This window comes from Protopterus annectens, chromosome 17.part0, assembly GCF_019279795.1.
Source record: "Protopterus annectens isolate FY-2018-M chromosome 17.part0, PAN1.0, whole genome shotgun sequence".
Lineage (NCBI taxonomy): Eukaryota > Metazoa > Chordata > Ceratodontiformes > Protopteridae > Protopterus > Protopterus annectens.
In genome coordinates this window covers 759,616,597-759,644,083 of record NC_056751.1, presented here as the reverse complement: position 1 = coordinate 759,644,083, position 27,487 = coordinate 759,616,597, and the positions used below count along the sequence as shown (strand labels likewise).

Genomic DNA, 27,487 nt, shown 5'->3' with positions numbered 1-27,487 from the left:
ACACGCCAATGTATGTGCAACTACCGTCAACACAAACATCAGATGGCCATTGCTCTATCTCAGCAGACTTCTTAATTTCAGTATGCACGAAAGAGAAACCTTGTCATTAAGACCCGGAGCTCTGTAGGAATTCAACCACAGCTGCCAAATCAATTCCTGTCTCTCTAGCAGTAACTGGTAAGGGTCCCCTTTTACATCTGATGTAATTTGATTTAAAACCCTAAACACAAAAGAGTGAGTGGGATTCTCACTACAATGTTTGGCCATGGCATTCTCTAACCTAGCCTTCCTTATGCTGTTCCAGTATGCCTTGTGGATTTAACTGGTATTTAAAAGTTGGACATTTACTGGTGGACACTCCACTGAACTCTCCAACTACCGCCCCATTGCCCTTCTCTCTCCTTTGGCAAGGATCATGGAGAAATGCATTCACAGAGAATTACTTGACCATCTAACACAAAATAATTTACTTTCCAACTGTCAACATGGATTCAGACCTTCACGTAGCACTAGTACTGCCCTTCTTTTCTTCACAGATTGTATCAACAAAAACCGCAATCTTAACAAGCTTTCTTCAGCACTATTTATTGACCTGTCTAAAGCTTTTGACATGGTAAATCACCAAATTCTCATCAAAATACTGAAATCCCTCTCACTGGATACATCTTCTATAAAGTGGTTCCAGTCCTACGTTGATAAGACAACAGGCTGTACTATGGCACAAGTCTCTCTCCACTCACCTACCTGTCAAACTTGGTGTCCCTCAAGGGTCCATCCTAGGACCTCCACTTTTTCCATATTTATTAATGACCTTCACCTTGCCATCCCCCAAGCCACATGCATACAATATGCAGATGACGCCACACTGATATGCTCAGCCACCTCCTCTTCTGAACTTCAATCTCTTACCCAACAAGTATTTAACACAGTTGAGCAATGGTTCATACATAGATGTCTTCTCCTAAACCCCAGAAAGACTAAACTCCTCCTCTTCTCTCCCACCAATAAATCCTCTCATCTTGATTTCTCAGTTATCTCTACCAATAAAACTATTATATCCCCTGATCCAACCACCAAACTATTGGGTATCACCATTGACAACAATCTGAACTTTGATATCCATATTAACAATACTATAAAAACTGTCAACAAAAAAATTGGCTCTCTTTATAGGGTAAAATCCTTCCTCTTTCCTTCAGCTAAAACCAATATAGCACACACTCATCTAATCTCTTCACTTCTTTATGCCTCACCCATTTTTACTAATCTATCTAAAAATAATCTTAGCAAATTGGAAATGTCTTACAATAACATTGCCAGATTTGCTACTGGCAACCCATTTAGAACCCACCATTGCATTAATTTAAAGCAGCTGAGATGGCTTGAACTACAAAATCTGATTAAATTCCATCAGCTATCTATAGCCCACAACACTTTTTACAAACCTTCCAAAACTCCTATTCCATCCACACTCATCACTCCCTATAAAAACCTGAACTCCTTAAGGTCTTCTCAGAGACTTCTAGTACATACCACTAAACCAAACAACAAGGCTGGCGACTCCCTCTTTTCTAATATTGTTGGAAAAGCCTGGAATCTCCTCCCCAATGAACTCTCCTCACTTCCCTCCGTATCCTGCTTCAAAAACAAATTGAAAGCGTTCCTCAGAACACACTGGTTATGCCCCCGTACTAACCCTGACTAAATATGAACTCTCCTCACTTCCCTCAGTATCATGCTTCAAAAACAAATTGAAAGTGTTCCTCAGAACACAGTGGTTATGGCCCTGTACTAACCCTGACTAGATATGAACTCTCCTCACTTCCCTCAGTATCCTGCTTCAAAAACAAATTGAAAGTGTTCCTCAGAACACACTGGTTATGCCCCTGTACTAAGCCTGACTAGTTATGTATCTCTTAATACTTTGCTCTTCCTACCCCTTCTACTCATTAACTGTAATTCCTTCCTTTTTAACCATAATACTACCTCCTTCTAGAACATCTAATTGTACTAGCATGCTATGTTATGCCTGTATTCTGCACTGCTGAATTTACTGTGATAACCTGTAATATGCATTGTAAATATGATTTTTTTGTTTAATGTTTCCTTATTTGTTATCTTGTTAATTTCATTGTTCTATCTTGGAGCTTATCTCCCCGGGCCTCTGCTGAAAATGGACATGTATCCAGTTAGACTAGCCCGGTCAACAAATGTAAAATAAAATAAATAAATAATATTTTCCACTGCTTCCTAGTGCCTTTCTGTGATTTCGTTTTCTGGTTTGTTTTTTGGGCACTTATGTTCTGATGGCACGCTGACAGAACAAGGCACAGTGGACAGATGGGATACCCCCATGGTACTTAAACGATTAGCGGAGGGTAAAGACGGATCATGCTACACATCGCAAATTTGCTTTAGCAAATCGCTGGAACAGGATGTGGTTCTAAAGGGCAGAATGAGCACCACTGGGATGGTCCATGGGCTTGTTAAATTAAGAGTGAAGAGCTCGAAGGGCTTTTAAACTTGACCTCAGTTGGAGGTGGGGTCATGGAAAACATCTTGAGGGGCAGACTGACTAGGCTCTTGGAAGAAAAATAGCCAGAATGACATTATAGTCATACCCCAGTCAGTCACTCATGGACCAGTATAACAGCATAAATGGTAGGTCATTCACTGATGGACCAGTATAACAGCATAAATGGTAGGTCAGTCACTCATGGACCACTATAACAGCATAAATGGTAGATCAGTCACTCATGGACCAGTATAACAACATAAATGGTAGGTCAGTCACTCAAGGACCAGTATAACAGCATAAATGGTAGGTCAGTCACTCATGGGCCAGTATAACAACATAAATGGTAGGTCAGTCACTCATGGACCAGTATAACAACAGCATAAATGGTAGGTCAGTCACTCATGGACCAGTATAACAGCATAAATGGTAGGTCAGTCACTCATGGACCAGTATAACAGCATAAATGGTAGGTCAGTCACTCATGGACCAGTATAACAGCATAAATGGTAGGTCAGTCACTCAAGGACCAGTATAACAGCATAAATGGTAGGTCAGTCACTCATTGACCAGTATAACAGCATAAATGGTAGGTCAGTCATTCATGGACCAGTATAACAACATAAATGGTAGGTTAGTCACTCATGGACCAGTATAACAACATAAATGGTAGGTCAGTCACTCATGGACCACTATAACAGCATAAATGGTAGGTCAATCACTCATGGACCACTATAACAGCATAAATGGTAGGTCAGTCACTCATTTACCAATATAACAGCATAAATGGTAGGTCAGTCACTCATGGACCAGTATAACAGCATAAATGGTAGGTCAGTCACTCATGGACCACTAAAACAGCATAAATGGTAGGTCAGTCACTCATGGACCAGTATAACAACATAAATGGTAGGTCAGTCACTCATTGACCAGTATAACAGCATAAATGGTAGGTCAGTCATTCATGGACCAGTATAACAGCATAAATGGTAGGTTAGTCACTCATGGACCAGTATAACAGCATAAATGGTAGGTCAGTCACTCAAGGACCAGTATAACAGCATAAATGGTAGGTCAGTCACTCATTGACCAGTATAACAGCATAAATGGTAGGTCAGTCATTCATGGACCAGTATAACAGCATAAATGGTAGGTTAGTCACTCATGGACCAGTATAACAACATAAATGGTAGGTCAGTCACTCAAGGACCAGTATAACATAAATGGTAGGTCAGTCACTCATGGACCACTACAACAACATAAATGGTAGGTCAGTCACTCATGGACCAGTATAACAGCATAAATGGCAGGTCCGTCACTCAAGGACCAGTATAACAGCATAAATGGTAGGTCAGTCACTCATGGAGCAGTATAACAACATTAATGGTAGGTGGACAGAGACAATAAGGCAAACAAGGCCAATCTGGACTAATGGGGGTTTCTAACTCCATATCCAAAATGCTACTAGGGAAGCCAAGAGGGGTGGCGTTAAAGGAAACCTGAAAACAGAGAGGTGTCATGCCTGGAAAAGGGGACACAAAGAATGGTGTTGAAGGTTGGGGTGTTTAAAGAAAATTACTTAACTAAAAGTACAGAAATTGTCACCCGAGACCTATTGTAAGGGGGGACTCAAAAAAGGGACTTGGGGATATTAACAATTTGAGCCAATAAGTTGCATCTGAAGTTTAACACAAACAATAAGGTGCTCTATCGGACTAACAATAACAGAAGCTTATACACGCTAGGAAAAGCCAAATTACAAGCGAATAACATAAATGGCACTGAGTCACCACCAGGAAGAAAGTAAGAAAGCAGTAGTCAAAGATATCAAAATTACGTGCTCCGTAAGGAAACGGGTGGGCGAAAGTGAACATAAGGTAGTGTTACTCTGCACAAGTTAGTGGTGAAACCACTACAACGTCGTGATCATTTCTGGAGTCTGCACAGTAATAAGGATGCAAAACTAATTGTGATAAAATAGAGAAAGGCGATTAGGATCATTAGAACAAGGCCATCAGATGTATTAGCAGTTTAGAAAGAAATAACACACAAGGAGAGCCTTGAAAGACAAGGGGACATTTTGTAGAGCCAGAAGGGAAAGAGTGCATGTGACATGACTGAGCAAATTCATTATCCCATCTTACTATGAAACTAAAATGAGAAAAAGTTTTGGGGTGGTTAGGTCATGACTTAGAAGTGCAAAGGAGCATCTTTCACACAGGCAGTTGGACTTATTTCTATATAGAGAGGGCTGTGGATAGTTAAAGTAAGCTTCCCATGGCAACCATAGAGACATTCAGAAAGGATTCAAACAGCCAGAGAGGAATAAATTTGTATTTACAATAACTGAGCAAGTTATAGTAAGAACATCAGAGGAGGAATGTGAATTATTATGGCAACTAAAAACTAATGCCTATGCCCCACCAGGATTGAACGAATATTGTTCTAGCAAATGCATTCTTAAGCTGAAATCATTAGAAAGGTAATAGGAGGTAGATTATCTCTATATTATAAACCCCCTTTTCCCAATGCCTTGTAAAATTATCACAAAACAGCTCAAATATGATCTGTTTATTCACATTTAAAGTTTAAAAAAGTGGAAGTACATGAGCCCTTTGTTTAGTGTTTTACATTTTAAGGGTGAAAAAATGAAGCAAGGTTTAACAGTATTTGTCTATATATTATATATATAAAATATATATAAAATAAAAATACATTTATATTCTATATATATATATATATATATATATATATAAATAAAATATATATAAAATAAAAATACATTTATATTCTGGTTTAAAATGCTATTAAGAGAATGCTTTTATTTTTACACTTTATACTCTGGTTTAAAATGCTATTAAGAAAAAGCCTTTTTAAACTAATTGATTTCTAACTGTTTAATTGACTGCCTTATATATTTCATGAAATCTTGGGCGAGGTCTGATGAAGTTCATTGTATACTGTGGATGAACAAAAACGCTAACAATAAATAGTTTCGGAGTTTTGGAACAGCCGGCCTGGCATTTTTTGTTTTAATAGTCAGAGAGGAATGGGCTGTAGTGAAAACAGTAAGATGCTGGGATGCCAGCTGCAACAAAGGGCCGGTTAACCTAAGGCACAAGTCATAGCCTGGTAGAAGGTGTCAGGAGAACATGGACTCCAGAAGTGAAATTATACTGTGACTTAAGGTTATCCGACAAGCAAAAGATGTCTCTGTTATAAAACATCACCTGCTAATTGTAATACGCTACATCCCACCACCAGTCCAGTGTCTGCAGATTAAAAGAAATTGTTTTTCATTTAGTTGCTGTTCTTTTGTTTTAGATCCACCAATTTAGGCAACATTGGGAAGAGTGCAAGAGTAAGACAACGTTGGACACTGGACTGGCTACTACTGTGCCTCCATCTGTGAGGCAGCCAAGAGGATGGCAAAAATACTGGCTGCTGTCAATCTCAGCAGGAAGACGAGACTAACAGCCAGACTGCCATCCAAGCTGTTGGAACAGTCTTGAGGCAGGAGGTCTTGCATTACAAGGAGTCCAGTACAATCTAGAAGGTCTGAGTTGGAATATAAAATGTATGATTTCTCTAAGTGGATGGAAACATTTTTAAGAAGCAATGCAAAGGCAAGGCCCACAAATTTTCAAAGAAATTTACCCTATGACTACTTTATCTCATGCATGGGTCCCCTCAAATTACCTAAGGTAAGTTATTCCTATTAGGGGCAATATATAATCATCAACCATGGAATGGGTAAGGCCAATCTATAACCAAATGGAATAGGTTCATTTCAGCATAAAAAAGGAAATTGGCTAGGCTTAAAATGACCCGCAAAGGCAGCTAGCCTAGTACTTACCTTTGAACATAAACATTCTGAGCAGGAGACTACAAATTGACAAATGTCGAGATAAAGAAACACTCAACAATCACCATGAGTGCTTGTTTCACTTACAACATGCATAAAATGCTTGTTTCACTTATATGAGGGGGTGCTGAAGAGTTCTAAGCCCAACCAACTTTCTAAATTCTGAGAGTTAATTTGCCTCTGTAGCTGAAACGAGGGTTATTTCATCTTGTAAAGTGCCAATTTGCAGAATCATAACACTGTCTTTCGACACTGTTTCAGATCACTGATTGAACCATGTCAGCAGAAAGTTTGGAATTTTCAAAGTGTGGATCTCCAAGCCATCATGAAGTTCCTATTCCTGCAGAAGAAAGCTCCAAAAGAAATCCATGAATGTAGGATGCAAACACTGAGTGGTAAATACCCTTCTTACTCAACTATGAAGAAGCTGTGTGCAGACTTTCAGCATGGAAATTTAGAGACCGAAGATGCAGCAAGGTCTGGGAGGCCTCTAATGGTGTCAGCTCCTGAAATTGTTGACATTGTCTGTCCATGACCTGATTTTGGCAGCTCAGCGAATATCAGCTAAAACTGCTGAGACACTACAGATATCCAGGGAATGAGTTGGGTTTATAATCCATGAGCAGCTGGGTATGCAGAAGCTGTCAGCCAAGTAGGTACCCCAAATGTTTGAATGGCAATGAGAAAAAATGTCAAAATGGACACTTCCAAGTTCATTTTGCAGCATTTTCGTAGAGCTGGTGTCAACTTCTTGGAATGACTAGTTACTGTTGATGAAACATGGTTACACCACTACAATCCTGAGACAAAACAACAGTCCATGCAATGGTGGCACTCAGGTTCACCAAGGCCAAAGAAGTTCAAGACCCATAAGTCATCAGGAAAGGTCATGGCCACAGTGTTTTGGGATCAGAAAGGTGTTGTAATGCCTGACTGTCTTCCAATAGGCCAAAAGTTAATACAGAATCCTACTGTAACCTACTGTATCGATTAAAGGAGGCATTGAAAGAAAAAAAGGAGAGGGAAGCTGCAGAAAGGAGTTCTCTTTTTGCAAGACAATGCACCTGCTCATAAGGCTGGCAAAACAATGGATGTTTTGAGAAAAGTGGTGTTCAAGTGCATAGACCATCTGACTATTTCTTGTTTCCAAACCTTAAAACGAGTTTGAAAGGTCGGTAATGTTCGAGTGCATAGACCATCTGACTATTTCCTGTTTCCAAACCTTAAAACGAGTTTGAAAGGTCAATAATGTTCGAGTGCATAGACCATCTGACTATTTCCTGTTTCCAAACCTTAAAACGAGTTTGAAAGGTCGGTAATGTTCAAGTGCATAGACCATCTGACAATTTCCTGTTTCCAAACCTTAAAACGAGTTTGAAAGGTTGGTAATGTTCGAGTGCATAGACCATCTGACTATTTCCTGTTTCCAAACCTTAAAACGAGTTTGAAAGGTCAGTAATGTTCGAGTGCATAGACCATCTGACTATTTCCTGTTTCCAAACCTTAAAACGAGTTTGAAAGGTCGGTAATGTTCAAGTGCATAGACCATCTGACTATTTCCTGTTTCCAAACCTTAAAACGAGTTTGAAAGGTCGGTAATATTCGAGTGACTCGGAGGTGATTACAGCAGCAGAGCAGGATTTCAGTGACCACACGTCAGACATTTTTTGGCACGGTGACAAAAACGTTAGACATGATGTGCCAAGGGTGTTGAACTTCGGGGGGAATATGATGAATAACTTGTAAGTTTTATGGCTCCATGTCATTCCCTTCTTGGTCGGGCTTAAAACTTTTCTGCACCCGCTCGTACCACACAAAGTGCTGGTTTCAGATCTTCAGTGCTGGCAGTAAAAGAGATGCAGCACTGGAACTCATTCCTGTAAGGAAATGCCAGTCTGGAAATGAATGCCTGTATTGCAATACTAACTGATCAGCATTTGCCTATCACTCCCCCTTATACTTTGCATGAAAGGAAGCTGTGCCCTTGTCCCACCCTAAGTACACTTTTTTTTTCAAAACAGGTTTATTGTTTTAACATATAAGAGAAATATCATCCAAAGTACACTTCTGAGAGAGACAGCCTTACTACAAATTCTGGGAAATCTTCCTTGGCCCAGAATGAACCAGAAATTACTGAACATGATTAAACAGCCTACATAAAATGTCGTCATCATCCAGTAGACAATAGAGTATTTAGTGATCAATTTTCCAGTTTTAGGACTATGTAACATATAAACACCAACATTTATTCCTGGCGCCCAGCTGCAGAGGTACCTTAACTGAACACAGAACAAAAGAAGAAAAAGGTATTTAGGGGTACTGGCTGTTACAAACTTTGTGACCTCACTGGATTCAAGGCGGTGTGTATAAAAGCAATTAAAATGGATTACTATCAGGAAAACAAGAACTGTAGGTTCACTTGTTCATATGCAGGTACTAGGCAATCAGTCTATAGGCCATTACAAGCCATTACAGAATGGGTTACTGTACATCAGTACCTTGATTAGAGAATGAACATTAGGCCATTACAGGCCATTAGAGAATGGGTTTACTGTACATCAGTACCCTGATTAGAGAACGAACATTAGGCCATTACAGGCCATTACAGAATGGGTTTACTGTACATCAGTACCCTGATTACAGAACGAACATTAGGCCACTACAAGCCATTACAGAATGGGTTTACTGTACATCAGTACCCTGATTAGAGAACGAACATTAGGCCATTACAAGCCATTACAGAATGGGTTTACTGTACATTGTACCCTGATTACAGAATGAACATTAGGCCATTACAAGCCATTACAGAATGGGTTTACTGTAAATCAGTACCCCGATTAGAGAACATTAGGCCATTACAAGCCATTACAGAATGGGTTTACTGTACATCAGTTCCCTGATTACAGAACGAACATTAGGCCATTACAAGCCATTACAGAATGGGTTTACTGTACATCAGTACCCTGATTACAGAACGAACATTAGGCCATTACAGAATGGGTTTACTGTACATCAGTACCCTGATTACAGAACGAACATTAGGCCATTACAAGCATTACAGAATGGGTTTACTGTACATCAGTACCCTGATTAGAGAACATTAGGCCATTACAAGCCATTACAGAATGGGTTTACTGTACATCAGTACCCTGATTACAGAACGAACATTAGGCCATTACAAGCCATTACAGAATGGGTTTACTGTACATCAGTACCCTGATTAGAGAACATTAGGCCATTACAAGCCATTACAGAATGGGTTTACTGTACATCAGTACCCTGATTACAGAACGAACATTAGGCCATTACAAGCCATTACAGAATGGGTTTACTGTACATCAGTACCCTGATTAGAGAACATTAGGCCATTACAAGCCATTACAGAATGGGTTTACTGTACATCAGTACCCTGATTACAGAACGAACATTAGGCCATTACAGAATGGGTTTACTGTACATCAGTACCCTGATTACAGAACGAACATTAGGCCATTACAAGCATTACAGAATGGGTTTACTGTACATCAGTACCCTGATTAGAGAACATTAGGCCATTACAAGCCATTACAGAATGGGTTTACTGTACATCAGTACCCTGATTACAGAACGAACATTAGGCCATTACAAGCCATTACAGAATGGGTTTACTGTACATCAGTACCCTGATTAGAGAACATTAGGCCATTACAAGCCATTACAGAATGGGTTTACTGTACATCAGTACCCTGATTACAGAACGAACATTAGGCAATTACAAGCCATTACAGAATGGGTTTACTGTACATCAGTACCCTGATTAGAGAACATTAGGCCATTACAAGCCATTACAGAATGGGTTTATTAGGCCATTACAAGTCATTACAGAATGGGTTTTCTGTGCATCAGTACCCTGATTAGAGAATGAACATTAAGCCATTACAGAACGGGTTTACTGTACATCAGTACCCTGATTAGAGAATGAACATTAGGCCATTACAAGCCATTACAGAATGGGCTTACTGTACATCAGTACCCTGATTAGAGAATTAACATTAGGCCATTACAGAATGGGTTTACTGTACATTAGTACCCTGATTAGAGAATGAACATTAGGCCATTACAGACCATTACAGAATGTGTTTACTGTACATCAGTACCCTGATTAGAGAATTAACATTAGGCCATTACAGAATGGGGTAACTGTACATCAGTACCCTGATTAGACAACGAACATTAGGCCATTACAAGCCATTACAGAATGGGTTTACTGTACCAGTACCCTGATTAGAGAACATTAGGCCATTACAAGCCATTTCAGAATGGGTTTACTGTACATCAGTACCCTGATTAGAGAACATTAGGCCATTACAAGCCATTACAGAATGGGTTTACTGTAAATCTGATTAGAGAACATTAGGCCATTACAAGCCATTACAGAATGGGTTTACTGTACATCAGTACCCTGATTAGAGAACGAACATTAGGCCATTACAAGCCATTACAGAATGGGTTTACTGTACATCAGTACCCTGATTAGAGAATGAACATTAGGCCATTACAAGCCATTACAGAATGGGTTTACTGTACATCAGTACCCTGATTAGAGAATGAACATTAGGCCATTACAAGCCATTTCAGAATGGGTTTACTGTACATCAGTACCCTGATTAGAGAACATTAGGCCATTACAAGCCATTACAGAATGGGTTTACTGTACATCAGTACCCTGATTAGAGAACGAACATTAGGCCATTACAAGCAATTACAGAATGGGTTTACTGTACATCAGTACCGTGATTAGAGAATGAACATTAGGCCATTACAAGCCATTACAGAATGGGTTTACTGTACATCAGTACCCTGATTAGAGAACGAACATTAGGCCATTATAGGCCATTACAGAATGGGTTTACTGTACATCAGTACCCTGATTACAGAACGAACATTAGGCCATTACAGAATGGGTTTACTGTACATCAGTACCCTGATTAGACAATGAACAGTCGCCAGCAGAGTATTAATGTGCAAGTAATGCCTGCAGAAAAAGGAGTTCACTGCTTCATGCCTCGGACTCACAAAACGAAACAGCCTCCATTATTTTACGCTCGCTAAACAGAATTTTAGCTGTTTAGGGAGTGTAAAATGTTAAAAAGACAACAAAAAAGATAAGGTGTGTGTGTGTGTGTGTGTGTGTGTGTGTGTGTGTGTGTGTGTGAGAGAGAGTGAAGTGCATCCCCTGGTAGCATGTGTGAGAACGAGTGAAGACAGAATGATCTCTGCCAGCCCTTAGAGAATGGGGTCTCTGTAAAACTGTTGTGCTTATTTTTTTAATATAGTTTGGATGTAAAATGCTTTCTGCAACACCATTAACATATCCTACAGCAAGTATAGGCAGAGGAACTATTTTGCATGCAAAATATATTAAAAAAAATAAATTACAACTTAAAAAAAATACATAAGTGAAACACACCAAATTTACAGACAGCCCATTCTCTTAAGTGCAATAATCCCCTCCAGTGTGTGTGTTAATGTGAAATGAATATTCTTCCAGGGGTGTAGAGGCCCTCTTCCTGCAGTGTCGGGCCTCACAGCACCCCTGGGTGGGCATTAAAACAAAGTTATGTACTCGCCATAACGTTCTGAGTGGTTGGACTTCATTTGTCATCAACCTGTGGGTATTCGGATCCAGATCAGATCCGAGATGGCAGCTTCACCAGCATCTGATCCAAGCTCCTCCCCTTACCCATAATACCCCTCAAACTCCTTCCTTCCCTCAGATCGAGTGTGCTGCACCATATACATAAACCTGACCCGATAGACCTTAATAATAAAGAACCACAGGAGAGCCGCAAAGGCGGTTTCCCCTGCCTATCAAAGTAGGAACATAATGAGAAGGTCAGAGGGAAGGAGGGAGGGATGGTTGATGACAAATGAAGTCCAGCTACTCAGATGGAACATTATGATGAGTACATAACTTCTTTATCTGAAGCAGTTTACTTAATTTGCTCTTCAACCTGTGGGACAGAATCCCCAGTTACTAAACTCCTGGGTGGCCCTCATGGAAGGATATTCCGCAGTACTGTGGAGCCAAAGGATGCTCTCCCTCTAGATATCATGTCCAGTTTGTAGTGAGAAATGAAGATGTGAGATGAGGACCAGGTAGCCGCCGAACAAATATCGTCCAAAGACACCCTGGACCAAAAAGCTGCCAACGTAGCCATGGACCTGGTAGAGTGGGCTTTGATGTGTCCTGGAGGTGACATGCCTCTGTCCTTGTAAACCTGAAGGATGCAAAAGGAAATCCATCTGGCAATGGTTACTTTAGAGATCAGTTTGCCCAGAAAGGGTGTAGAGAAAGGCACAAACAGTCAGATCTGTGAAAGGCCTTAAGTCCTACGTAAATAGAAATGTAGCTGTCTATGTACGTCTAACAAATGCAATTTATATTCACCCCGTTCTGCAATTTTTGGGAAGAAAACAGGTAAATTGGATCATCGTCTGATTGATATTAGTTTCAGAGGCCACTTTAGGAAGAAAGGAAGGATTAGTATGAAGTGAAACCCTGCCCTTATGGAAAAGCATATATGGAGCTTTGATAGGTAATGCCTGGAGTTCTGACACCCTCCTAGCCAAGGTGATAGCCACTAGGAAAGCCCGTCTTCCAAGAAAATATTTTCAAATCCACAGAAGCAGCCGGCTCAAAAGGTGGAGCAACCAGAGCTTGTAAAACTAGGGTAAGATCCCAAGGGGGAGTAGGATCTTTAACAGGGGGTCTTAAAAGAAACATACCTTTAATAAAGATTTTGCAAAGTCTGGAGGAAGCTAATGAAGCCATGTTCTCACCTATATGTAAATTGGAAATGGCAGCCAGTTGAATTTTACTGTAGATGAACTAGTGCCCTGCTGGAAAATGCACGCCAAGAACTCAAGGACCGCTGGTAAAGGAGCCGTGAAAGGGTCCAAATCCTTTTGAGAAGCCCAGATAGAGAAACGCTTCCATTTGCTACGGTATAGTTTTTTGTTGTACGATTTATCAGCTGCCACCAGAATAGTCTTGACCGAAGACAGACCAGGAGACCTAGCAATCAAGGGAACTGGAGCAGCCAAGCAGTAAGCTTCAGACTGTCCAGGTCTGGATGAGGGACCCTCAAGGGGTGTGAGATGAGATCCAGTATCGGATCCAAGATCCATGAAGGAACTATCAGATGAGACCAAAGGAAGGGAAACCAGACTTGGCAAGGCCAGAATAGGGCAATGAGGATTACTTTGCTCCCCAACCGGCGAGCTTTCTGGAGGAATTTTGGTATGAGAGGTAATGGGGGGTAAGCATAGCAAAGACTGGAAGGCCAATCATGGACCAGAGCGTCTCTGCGGCATTCCCCGTGTGGGGGGATCAGAGCGAAGAACTCGCTGCGCTTCGCATTGGATGCAGACGCAAAGAGATCACAGCAAGGTCAACCCCACTTGAGGAAGATCTGCTCCGCTACAGAAGGATTCAGAGACCACTCGTAAGGCATCAGAATAGTCCTGCTCAGTTTGTCCACCAGTATGTTGGATTGACCCAGAATGTGCATTGCTACCAGAAATCAGCTGGTGGAGATCGCCCATTCCCACACTCTCATGGCCTCGCGACAAAGGGGGTAAGATCTGGTTCATCCCTGTTTGCTGATGTACCAGACCACTGACATGTTGTCTGTCTGAACTGCAATGATTCCCAGAGGAAGAAAGGCATGAAGGGCCTGCAATGACAAAAGGACCATCCCCATCACTAGAACATTGACATGAAAAGTTGGTCTTCTTCGGGGATCACATGCCTTGGACTGTCCTGCCTGAGCAATGCCACCCACCCTAGTTGGGAGGCGTCCATGGTCACCATGGCTTGGGGAGGGGCTAGAATAAATATTCGTCCCTTGACTAGTTCCAAGGAGCATATCCACCAGAGGAGGGACTTCCTGCAAGCGTTGCTTATAAGAACTGGATGCGTCAACGGAAGATCTAAAATTGAGCATTGAACCACTAGTGTCCACTGTAGAACCCACATATGCAGAAGAGCACAGGGAAGAAGAGTAATAGTGGCTGCGATGGAACCTAGGGCTCATAATACCGCCTCGGCTGAAGGAAGTTGAGACTGAAAGATCACGGACACATGGAGTCTTAAGCTTAGATGCTGGAGTTAGAAAAACTTTGGTTTGCAACATGGCTATCTTTGCTCCAATGTAGTCTAAAACCTGGATTGGATCTAGAGAAGACATGGATATGTTGATCGTAACTCCCAGAAAGTCTGACAGTTTCAGGAAATAGTCTCTGGCCTGACCAAGTAGACGCTTGGTGGGAGCAGCAAGGAGCCAATCGTCCAGGTATGGAAAGACTTGTGTTCCACAGAGCCTCAGGTGAGCCGCTACTACTGCCATGACCTTTGTGAACACACTGGGGCTGTGGTGAGACTGAAGGATAGGGCAAGAAACTGAATGACTGGCCCCTAGCCGAAAGTGGGGGAACCTCCTGGAGTGTTTGTGCATCTTTATATGGTAGTACGCATCCTGGAGATCTATGGAGCACCTCCAGTTGTTCTGCTGCAGGTAAGGCAGGATGGATTGTAATGTGATCATCTGGAACTTTTCTTTCAGCGTGGAATGATCCAGAATAGGTCTTAGGGCCCCCACCCGTCTTTTTTGGCACCAGAAAGAACCTGGAATAGATGCCTGATCCGGACTGATCTCGGGTGACGGACTGGATGACTTGTTTCCTTAGCAGCCTGTCTATTTTGAGTGCTGCTACCTCCCTTTGCACGGAGGTGTTTTGGGGGAATGGGAGGAACCACAAAGGAGATGGTATAACCTCTGGATATGATGTGAAGCACCCAACGGTCTGTTGACACAGACTCCCGTGCCATCAGGTGCAGCAAAAGATGACCTCTGACTGCCTCCAGAGCACAGGAGTCGGGCAACCCCTCAGGGATGCTGCGCAGCCCTGTCCGAGAATGGTTCTAGAGACCTGAAATTTCTCGGACCCCCCCCGCCTCTGGGCCGGCATCTGTCTGGTTCCCCTCTGCCTCTGGGGGAAGACGAGTCCTGAGTAGAGCATGGGAATACTGAGACTTCTGGAACCACATCTTCTTTTGCCCCTGTTGATTCCTGGAAAAGGCTCTTTGAGGGTTCAACAGTGGATCCTGATGGCAGACAGTGTATTCTCATCCTTTTCACTCTGGACTAACGTCTCACGAACAGTCTTTCCAAACAGGGAAGAACTATAATAAGGGGGATTTGCGAAAGATGCCTTAAAGGGTTCCGTGAACTGACATAGCCTGAGCCAGGCATGTTGCCTCATGGCAACACTGGACCAGGCTGCCCTTGCCACTCCCTCGGTGGCATGCAAAAGGAGGTGCATGGACATATTAGAAACCGTTTTGAGAGTGGTCATTCGCGTGTAGAATATATGCTTATCCTCCAGTGACATGGACTCCTGGGGGTGACTCAGTTAGCTCCCTGACAAGGTCACAATGCAGTTGAGTGATGTGGGCCAAATAATTCAGTACCCTTATAGAAAAGGTGGTTGAAGCATACACCCACTTTCCTACATGATCCATCATCCTGGACTCTCGGTCGGGGGGATGGACCATAGAACTTTCCTGCGTTAGTTCTTTCTTGGTGGCAGCTGCTACCACCATAGCGTGTACTGCAGACCCCTTGTTCCAACTGGGCCTATCCACAGGAGGACTCAGAATCTTGTCTAGACGCTTTGGGACTGGCTCCATGGTGTCCAGTTCCTTCTATGCCTGGTTGGTAATAAGATCTACCAAGGGATCTGCGGGGGGGGGGGGCACCCAAGAAGTAGATGGGCCCATGCCGAAGGCCTCCAGAAACACCGACTCATCAGAGGAAGGCTTGGGGGCAGACCAACCCCCCCTGCTCGCATAAGATTTCCATGATGTCTCTAAAGAAGACACTGTCGGGGGTGATCTGAGGGAACTTTCTCCTTCCTCCAAATCAGTGTCCTCAGTTTGGGACTCTGGGAAGGAATCCAGGTGCCTCCTTTTGCACGTTCATTTGCGAGGAACCTCTTCAGTGGGGATCTCCTGAGAAGACTCGCAAACCGCCTGTTCTTCTTCGAGGGGAACAGTCTGGGACACATCGGGCACGGGCTGTCCCTGAATGGGCAAAATGGCTGAAGTTGCACCCAGAGCCAAGGGAGTAGGGGCGGAATCTGATGAGATGGTCAGGGGCCTCGATCCACTGGAGAGAACCCTTTCCACCAAGTCAAAAGCCGGGGGACAGCAAGCCTCCTGGGAAGCTAATAAAGAAGCTGCTCTCCCCAGATCTGACAGGGGGATCGGAGCTTAGCCCACCGAAGCAGAGATACCAAGGGGAGGACCCTGACCTGACAAAGTCAACACCAATGGAGAAAATCCCAACCCCTCAGATCTGATGCCCAGGCTTCGGCTCTGAGAGCCACTTGGGTCTGAACTAGTCGAGTTCAATGCCCAGTACCATCTGTGCAGACCCCCTGACTCTGGGACCTCTTGGATCCATAAACTCTGATACCGGGGGTCAGATTGGAAAAGGAGTTATCGGGGTGAAAAAGGGAAGTGAGCTCCCCCCCTCCAGAGGGAGAGGGAGCTGGCAAGACTCCCATCTGAATCTGGATGCGAATAAACCTTCACTTCATTTTGTCCATGTCTGCCTCACTCAAGTTTCTGGTAGAGCACGACGAGGCCACTGACATCGACTGGAAGAGTCGATGTACAGAGGACCCAAGAAGAAGCTCTAGACTCCTCCGGCGAGAATCTGGGTGAGCATAGCCAAGGAGTGCTAGGCCTGGACATCATTTGTTGCTTCTGAGGAGGACCCACCAGATCGGACCGGTCCAGGGATCTCTTTCTCCCTTTGTCTTTTTCTTTCTCTCTCCTGTGCTTCCTATCCACAGACCTCGGACTGGGAGGGAGGGGAAGAAAGTGTAGCAGAAGAAGCAGTCACAGCCATGACTGTAGCCAAAGTGGAGACAGCTGCCTCCATAGCAGGGAGACGTCCCTTCAAGACTAACTTAGCACTATGATCTTTCAGGGCCCAGGGGTTAACCCTGTGCAAATACTGCAGGCGGTAGAAAGATGGGGATCCTCCACACAAACCACACACAGAGTGTGGCTATCAGTTGGAGACAACTTTGGCCACACTCTGTGCACTTTATAAACATCAGTTTCTGCTGATGAGCCATCACAAGGCCCTACCCTTCTTGACCACACATACTCACACCCAAACTGACTAACAAGGAGGAGGAAGGGGGAAGGAAGGCACTACACTGACTGACGTAAACTGAGCTTTTTTTTTTTGTAAACGCAATGCAAAAGAGGAAAGGGGAGGCCAAGACAAGTGAAAGGAAACCTACCTGACACTACCACAAAAGTACAAACACCCAAAAAACTATCACTAAAACTACTCACCATGCCTGGAGCTCCGAGACCATGATGCTAGGCTAAGACATGGCAAACAAGATCTGGGGGAAGGAAGGAGATGGGGGTATTATGGGTAGCTTGGAGCTCGGATCAAATGTTGGTGAAGCTGCCCGTCTTGGATCTGATCCGGATCTGAATACCCACAGGTTGATATGAAGTCTACTTCAGATTTACACATTAACACAAAGACTGTCAGGCATTACTGCTTGCATAAACCATACTCAAAAAGTTCCCTTCAGCTTCATGGAAGGCAACACAAGACAGACTGGTGGAGAATTTGAGGCTGCCCCTCCAGTAATCTAGGTTTACTTTGAAGGTTGCAAGGGTGTTACTCTGCCCAAATTGGAAAATATTTTGGGATATGAACCTATCACTCCGACATCTATTATTTATGTCTAGATGAATGTTAAGCTCCTTTAGTCTGGTATTTAATGACCCCTTTGTTTTGTGAAGGATTTATCAGTCAAGGATGGTGAGATGCTTCACAGGTCAACTAATTCCAAAACTGAACGTGCCTCCTGAAAAAAATAAACAAATAAATAAAATATTAGTTACCCAAAAGACAGTCAGTGGCACTGATCGAAATTGTGCACAGTGTGTAAAAGTATTGTGTGGACTTTGCTTAGTAACCCAATGTCTGAGACCACGATTCGCAGACATCGGGTGCAGTCCTTAACAGCAGTGGACAACTGACCCTCGCTCTTCATGCAGCAGAAAATACACAGTTTTGTAGTAAGCACTGTGGTTCCTAACCCATCTCTGACCAATCTACAGGCCATCAGTCTTTGTTTTTGAATGTGTTGTGTAACAATGCAACACAGCACAGCAGGCAACAACTATGTACTACGATAATCTTTGTATACTTTAACACACAATCTTCTACTAATGCACAATGCTGCACCATCATCTATAGGAGTAATTCATAAATATGTTTTACTCATTAGGCAGGACAGTGGTGCTAAGGTCACCACCATAGAAGGAGAATGAAGGGAGCTGTTGCTACTTAAGCTCCCATAGGCTAGAGCTCAGGGAACAGCACAAATAGTTTGTTTGTGGTACCAGGTAGCCCAGAGGTACCTTTATTGCTGGTGCTGGTAGGGTTTTTTGTATTGTGCAAAGGATTTTTTTTTTTTTGCATTTACATTTCCAAGCTCTGTATGTTAAGCAACAAATCAGCAGGGAAGGGGAATCCCTACCCTCATATCCATAGTACAACTTGCTACCATCACAGTTGCAGTTCCAAAGGTTACCCTACTGGGACCAGTCCATATGCAAATGTTATATTTTTTAATTCTGTATAATCCTGAGGGAAGGCTAGATTAATCTGCATGTGTGGTATATGAATGGCATAAATATGTACGGAGTGTGGTAAGTCCATGTACAAGGACTAATTCCTGTTTATAGAATTCCTTAAAAATCATACGGTGCATCAGACCTCTACTCCATGATATGCCACCATTATGAACCTTGTCCTAGAGCTGTAGGTCTGTATCTAGTGAAATACATATGTTATCAAAGTAAAAGTGATTTTTATATCACACAGGCTAAGCAAACAGACTATTTTACAGTATCTGTTAGGTAATTAAACTGCAGCTCAAGATGGCATGGCCTGTTTATGAATACGGATCGCATTAAAGGGTGAATTAATGTCCACAGGCAGATGCAAGAAACAATGCAGAAACTGTCCTAACAGAGACAGGAGCAGTTGCTGAAAGTTTTAGCTGACCAACTGCTGTTGTCACCAAGAGTTCGGGCTTTGTGAAAATCCAGTCAAAGGTTTACTGCAACTAATGCTGCATGTAATCCTGATGATGTTTATACTTGTTTTATGTTTTGTATGTATGTACATATATATATGGACACATACACATACGAAAACAAATAATTTTGCCTTAAATTAAAAGCATTTACCAGGAATTACATCCACAACACGTGTATAAAGGTAATCATTTCAAATGTCAGAAGCCACTTCACTGAGTCCTATAATATTATTAGACTGAAAGGCCAAAAAACTGGACAAAGTCCAAGATGGCCAATTCTCAGAATACTCCCTTTTCTCTGAGATGTGGCGATCTTGGAGTTGGTATACATAAATTTGGGGGGGGGTTGACCCCCACCACACACACACTGGGGGTGCAGAGGGACTTTGCTGCTGCATAAAACATGTGTGGCGGGGAACAGCAATGTCGATATTCAGTCTCCTGCTGCATTTTTGTTGTTTCTTCTGTGTTGCCACCTGACGTTGCAAGTACAGACTTTCGAATAAAACGAGAGCAGACGTGTAAATTAGTAGTATATTAAAAGGGAAGTTCGAAAAGGAATTCTCTGTAAACACCTCCTGAAGAATAATTTTGTGGAAATACTATTATACCAAGTAATATTTTAATAATATATGTGGTTTTATTTTTTTTCCCTGGATTTGAGGAAGACATGAAGGAAGAGTTTCCCCTCTTTATACATTACGAATACATTTCCACAATCATTTCTTTTTCTCTTATGACTTTCAAGCGTACTAGGTGTAAAAATAGCTTATTTAACAGATTATTTTTATTTGAAATGGATGTGCTTCCACCGACTCTTTTATTTCACTGCTGTGGGATGTACACATGCTTGGTTACTTTACCATGTTATAATATGATGCAACCAAGATAATAATACAGCTTTATGCAATGTAACATTATTAAAACAGTACAATATGTTTAATTTTTAAATACAACACAGGCACTACATCTCTACACAGATCTATTTTTCACTCTGTCTCAAGGTGTGTGTGTGTGTGTGTGTGTGTGTATATATATATATATATATATATATATATATATATATGTGTGTGTGTGTGTGTGTGTGCGTATCTACAGATACACACACGCACACACATACACACACAAACATGTATACAAACAATACCGTGGATCATCTGAAGTTTCATCTCCCAGCATGAGTATCTTAATCTGTCAATTGGATGTGAACTGCTTAATGTCACAAGCAGCACAGGCTGAGACCTGAAGAACACCCCCAACCTGATCTTAAAAATGCATTTTCTGAAAAAGAATGCAACTTTAACAGCAAAGGTTTGCCATTCTAATAATATGCACTTTTTTCAGATTTTATGATAACCACAGGAAACTTCTCAGGTAAGCTAAAGTATATTCCGAGAAGGAAATGACAGCTGAGATAGAAAATTATGTACAATCTAAACAGTAAATACAATTTAAAAAAATCGTAACTGCTGACCATTTTCTTACTTTACTGTGCCTGATCAAGAAATATTTTATGATCAATATTATAAAACAGACTCTGACAAATTCCCTGCTTACAGTTTCAGCTGCTGTTTTGTACCACCTCAATATGTGTTAATTTCTCACCTCCATTTTTATCCTTCCAGAAGACGAATAAGTTCATGGTGCCCACCTCTGTCACTTCATGGTTATCCCCATACAGCCACAGAACCTGTTGGCAGCCATCTCTGGCTGCTTCATTCTGGACATATATTGTAGGGCCATAGTTACTACAAGAGACAAAACAGTCAGGTAAATCCACACTGCATAGGAACGTCAGGGAAATAAATGTACTATGTAATATCCAAAATGGATGGAGACAGAAGGAGACCCACAGATGTTACATCAAATAAAGTAAATACAGAATATTCCAACATGTGTAAGGTTCGATTTGTGATATGGGTTTACTTCAGTTTTTAAATTCAAAGACGCACTTCTTGGTAAGGGGTGGCACACTGGATCAGAAGTTACAGATGTTGCTGTGCAATGCCTGGTTCAGTGGTTTGGTTGATAAGTGAATCTGGAATCCTCAAAATCATGAATGTGTGTATTACACTATGTGCGTCAATCCAGGACTTGTTCCTTGCCTAATATCCATGTTTCTCACCATAACTGCTGCTAGCTCCCCATGATGCTGAAGAAGAATGGGGGGTATCAAAGACTTCCTGGTAGCACCCAAATGCTGCAAAGGGCATTAGAGAGCCAAGCATCAAAAAATCCTTCTATTTTTCACAGACTCTGCTTAGTGCTACCAAGTACATATAAAAAGCAGTATTTACTGTAGAGACTTCTACAAACTCAAAACAAAATCAGGTTTCCTGACCTACAAATAGCAGCAGTAACAAATGCTAACAAGCTACTTCCTGTAGTCATGGATACAAGGTTTGATATCTTAAACCTCCACTTACTTACTGTGTGGCTCAAACCAAGTCATAACCGAACAGTGCTCCCAAGTCACCCCTAAAAAGGGACATGTCCAGTAGACCTACATGGTTACCAAATGAATAAAATTAAAAAAAATCTGGAGGTACAGATCAAACTCCTGGTCTGTTCTTTTTTTTGTTTGTTTTCTCCAGTCATGAGGGTTCAGCCTTCTGCTGCAGCTGTTGCAGGGAACTCTGAGACAAAATGGAGTATGTCACATGCTTTACTCTTCTGCAACTCAAAACTGGCCAAAGAGACTAATGTACCAACAAGCACTACTAAAGAAACCTAAAGGAGCCTAGGGATGCCCAAATCCTTCTAAATAAGTAATAATACAATTAACAGCTGGCCATCTCCATTCACAAACAGGAATAAAAGTCTTTAGTTTTGCACCAGCTGACAAGGTTCTGACTACCAGTCATCAAGTGCTGAATGAAGCTGGTACAGGGTGGGGGTGGGAAGGGGGTGGGTAGCAACTGACGTTTCACTTATCTTATGGTGGGGCACCATGGTTGGTCCATGGGGCAGATCCCAAATACTGCACTTCCCTTGCAGAAAACAGCACTGCAAACCAAATGATTCGCATGTAGGAGCACACATGCTTTTATCATTAGTAATGTATTACAGACGTTGAATTGAAATGTGGAGCTATAGATGCATAAATAATAAAAGTCCTACTCCTTTAATGTAATTATTAAAATGCAAAACACAGCTATTGCCACAGTCATAAAAAATGGCAAAACAAATTTCACTGGCATCCTGTTTTTAAAATGGTACAAGACATTTTACTGTAATAGACAGTCCAATAATGGACATAGAGATGAAGTACTGATACTTAAGAGACATCATTCAGGTACATGAATGGAAGGTATTTGAAAACAGCTCAAAATGGATGGATTGTGTGCTTATTAATAGAAAATAGGACAGCTAGACAGGCACTGCAATTAATGGCAAGTATCTACCAACTTCCTAAAGTTATAACCAATGATTTGTGTCCCAATCTCCCAAAGTTATAACCAGTGATTTGTCTCCCAACCTCCTAAAGTTATAACCCAATGATTTGTTTCCCGACCTCCTCAAGTTATAACCAATGATGTGTCTCCCGACCTCCTAAAGTTATAACCAATGATTTGTTTCCCAACCACCTAAAGTTATTTCCAGTCATCTTCAATACCTGATTTTTTCATATACTCAAATTATGATACAAAATACAAAATGGTGTTAATAGCAGATAATATAAACCCTCTTGGCACACAGTAGGGGGAGACAGATATTGCTAAAGTTCAAATAGGTTGTCTATCTCCTCTTCCAATGACAATGGGCTAATCCAACTAGTTAAGGAACCAATGAGGATGAACAATATTCTGGACATTCTATGTATACCCATTAGTCTGAGTATTATTTACGTTAGGTTTTTCCTTTATTAGTAGTGACCAACTTGTGATCACCACAGTGATGCAATTCTGTAAGAAAGCACTCTTCAGTAGTAACAAGAAAAAAGTAGAGATCACCAACTATGAGAAGGCAGGGGAGTTAGATACACAATGGAGAATATCATGAAGGACATGGTGTACCAAGGATATCAAAGCATTTAACTGTTAGCATTAGTAATAAACTATGGGTGGAAGCAGGCATCTTATGTCATTTGGAGGCGCCAGTCTTAATGCAGAAAAAATACTGTACAGAAACAAGCACATGAAGGAACAAAATGTCCTTAAAGAAGGAGATTGAGAGGCAGATTAAATAAAATGCAAAAAATGAACAAACATAATAAAAAGGATGTTGAAAATTCACCAACTGTTAACTTATACTATTACAACTGTTAACTTATACTATTACAACTGTTAACTTATACTGTTACAACTGTTAACATACCATTACAACTGTTAACACACTATTACAACTGTTAACTTATACTATTACAACTGTTAACTTATACTATTACAACTGTTAACTTATATTGTTACAACTGTTAACTTATACTATTACAACTGTTAACATACTATTACAACTGTTAACTTATACTATTACTATTACAACTGTTAACTTATACTATTACAACTGTTAACTTATACTGTTACAACTGTTAACTTATAGGCCATCAACAGCAACAGCAATGCAATAACATATCTCTCCTTTCAGTGCAATGTTAATAATTCGTAAATTAACCACAGTGCAGTGCTCTAATGTTCGCAGTGCAATACACAATGTCTCTTTCTGTGCAATGATCAATGCAATGTCTTAACCAAGTACCTGAACAATACTAAAGTCTCATGCAAGTAAGTGTTCACTGCGAAAAGTGTTAAAATGTGCTTCTAATTATGTGCAGTATTAGGTATTAGTCTGTCTACCTGCATGTCTGTGATGTAACAGCTAGGTGTTAAACGTGTAAACGTCTGTGAAAACAATCTACATGTTGTCTGCACAGTGAGTCTGGAGACATGGAATTTCATTCAGTTTTTAAACTTGTGTGATTTAGTTTACTTTGAACTGTTTTGTTCACTAATATGGAAATAAAACAGTAACATCAGCACTATTGGCTGAGCTGGAGAATTAACTACTTTATTCATAAATGAAAATAACATTAGAAATGTTGAGATGATTAGATTAATCAAAGAATCAGAGGTGGACAAAATCACTAATAAAGATTTCAAAATTCTGAAGGACTACATAGCCATGTTTGACAAGTAATGGTCCCACCACTGCCAACCAATATGTGACATCCCCACACTGGGCCAGTAATCAAGGAGCCTCATTCTCTCTCTAAAAACATCAGGAAGGAGGATGCGAGACTGGAGAAATATGTGCAGATCTGTACGTACTGTGAGCAGAACAGTAATATGTGCAGATCTGTATGTACTGTGAGCAGAACATTAATATGTGCAGATCTGTACGTACTGTGAGCAGAACAGTAATATGTGCAGATCTGTACGTACTGTGAGCAGAACAGTAATATGTGCAGATCTGTATGTACTGTGAGCAGAACAGTAATATGTGCAGATCTGTATGTACTGTGAGCAGAACAGTAATATGTGCAGATCTGTACGTACTGTAAGAGTAATATGTGCAGATCTGTACGTACTGTGAGCAGAACACTAATATGTGCAGATCTGTATGTACTGTGAGCAGAACACTAATATGTGCAGATCAGTACATACTGTAAGAGTAATATGTGCAGATCTGTACGTACTGTGAGCAGAACAGTAATATGTACAGATCTGTATGTACTGTGAGCAGAACAGTAATATGTGCAGATCTGTATGTACTGTGAGCAGAACAGTAATATGTGCAGATCTGTACGCACTGTAAGAACAGTAATATGTGCAGATCTGTATGTACTGTGAGCAGAACAGTAATATGTGCAGATCTGTACATACTGTAAGAACAGTAATATGTGCAGATCTGTACGTACTGTGAGCAGAACAGTAATATGTGCAGATCTGTATGTACTGTGAGCAGAACAGTAATATGTGCAGATCTGTACATACTGTAAGAACAGTAATATGTGCAGATCTGTATGTACTGTGAGCAGAACAGTAATATGTGCAGATCTGTATGTACTGTAAGCAGAACAGTAATATGTGCAGATCTGTACGTACTGTGAGCAGAACAGTAATATGTGCAGATCTGTACATACTGTAAGAACAGTAATATGTGCAGATCTGTACGTACTGTGAGCAGAACAGTAATATGTGCAGATCTGTATGTACTGTGAGCAGAACAGTAATATGTGCAGATCTGTACATACTGTAAGAACAGTAATATGTGCAGATCTGTATGTACTGTGAGCAGAACAATAATATGTGCAGATCTGTATGTACTGTAAGCAGAACAGTAATATGTGCAGATCTGTACGTACTGTGAGCAGAACAGTAATATGTGCAGATCTGTACATACTGTAAGAACAGTAATATGTGCAGATCTGTACGTACTGTGAGCAGAACACTTATATGTGCAGATCTGTACGTACTGTGAGCAGAACAGTAATATGTGCAGATCTGTATGTACTGTGAGCAGAACAGTAATATGTGCAGATCTGTATGTACTGTAAGCAGAACGGCAAAATCTAAACTCAGGAGTACAGAGAGACCCTCATTAAGAAAGCTTTCGCTCCTCCAATCACCTGATGCTACCAGGGTAATGCAGTGGCAGATAAACTCTATGCTGCCAGCATAACATTCAGACAGTGATGCTAAAAAAGAAAAACAAATGACCATGACCCAGTGCTCTCCGTTATCTCCTGGAGTGCTCTCCGTTATCTCCTGGAGTGCTCTCCGTTATCTCCTGGAGTGCTCTCCGTTATCTCCTGGAGTGCTCTCCGTTATCTCCTGGAGTGCTCTCCGTTATCTCCTGGAGTGCTCTCCGTTATCTCCTGGAGTGCTCTCCATTATCTCCTGGAGTGCTCTCCATTATCTCCTGGAGAGTTGAATATAGTTGTTCCACACTTTCACTGTCAGTTTCACTAACGGTTTGGCTCTCCAGGTGTATAAATGACAATGTTCTCCACTATTTTTCACTCACACTCTTTCATGTAATCCCAATCCATAGACTCTCCGTACCGCTGTCCTTTCATGACACGCCATCAGCGTCTACAATGGTCCCATAACCTAGATATCTATCCAATTCATGTTGCTACCATATTTGACTTCAAAATAATGGCTACTAAAATACTGGTAGCATTTCTTTAAAAATAAAACATGTTTGCCTCATCTTTCTGCCTAGTCTCAAGTTTATAATTCCCTCAGGCTCACAAGCATCACTGTATTGTATACACATTGGTGACATTGATTGCTTTCCCACCTGTCCTCTTTCCTAGTCCCATCACTGTATTGCATACACATTGGTTGCTTTCCCACTGTCCTCTTTCCTAGTCCCATCACTGTATTGTATACACACTGGTTGCTTTCCCACTGTCCTCTTTCCTAGTCCCATCACTGTATTGTATACACACTGGTTGCTTTCCCACTGTCCTCTTTCCTAGTCCCATCACTGTATTGTATACACACTGGTTGCTTTCCCACTGTCCTCTTTTCTAGTCCCATCACTGCATTGTATACACATTGGTTGCTTTCCCACTGTCCTCTTTCCTAGTCCCATCACTGTATTGTATACACATTGGTTGCTTTCCCACTGTCCTCTTTCCTAGTCCCATCACTGTATTGTATACACACTGGTTGCTTTCCCACTGTCCTCTTTCCTAGTCCCATCACTGTATTGTATACACACTGGTTGCTTTCCCACTGTCCTCTTTCCTAGTCCCATCACTGTATTGTATACACACTGGTTGCTTTCCCACTGTCCTCTTTCCTAGTCCCATCACTGTATTGTATACACACTGGTTGCTTTCCCACTGTCCTCTTTCCTAGTCCCATCACTGTATTGTATACACACTGGTTGCTTTCCCACTGTCCTCTTTCCTAGTCCCATCACTGTATTGTATACACACTGGTTGCTTTCCCACTGTCCTCTTTCCTAGT

At 41.5% G+C, this 27,487-nt stretch overlaps 1 protein-coding gene across 4 annotated transcripts in view; it reads right to left on the bottom strand.

Annotated features, from left to right (window-relative positions):
- Window positions 1–27,487, bottom strand: part of LOC122791658 (branched-chain-amino-acid aminotransferase, cytosolic-like) — a 661,658-nt gene that overhangs the window by 177,517 nt on the left and 456,654 nt on the right. For all 4 annotated transcript variants that reach the window (XM_044059481.1, XM_044059478.1, XM_044059479.1 and 1 more), the window contains one exon: window positions 21,174–21,316. In XM_044059481.1, coding sequence (XP_043915416.1) covers window positions 21,174–21,316 — 143 coding nt within the window. The remainder of the gene's footprint in view (window positions 1–21,173; window positions 21,317–27,487) is intronic.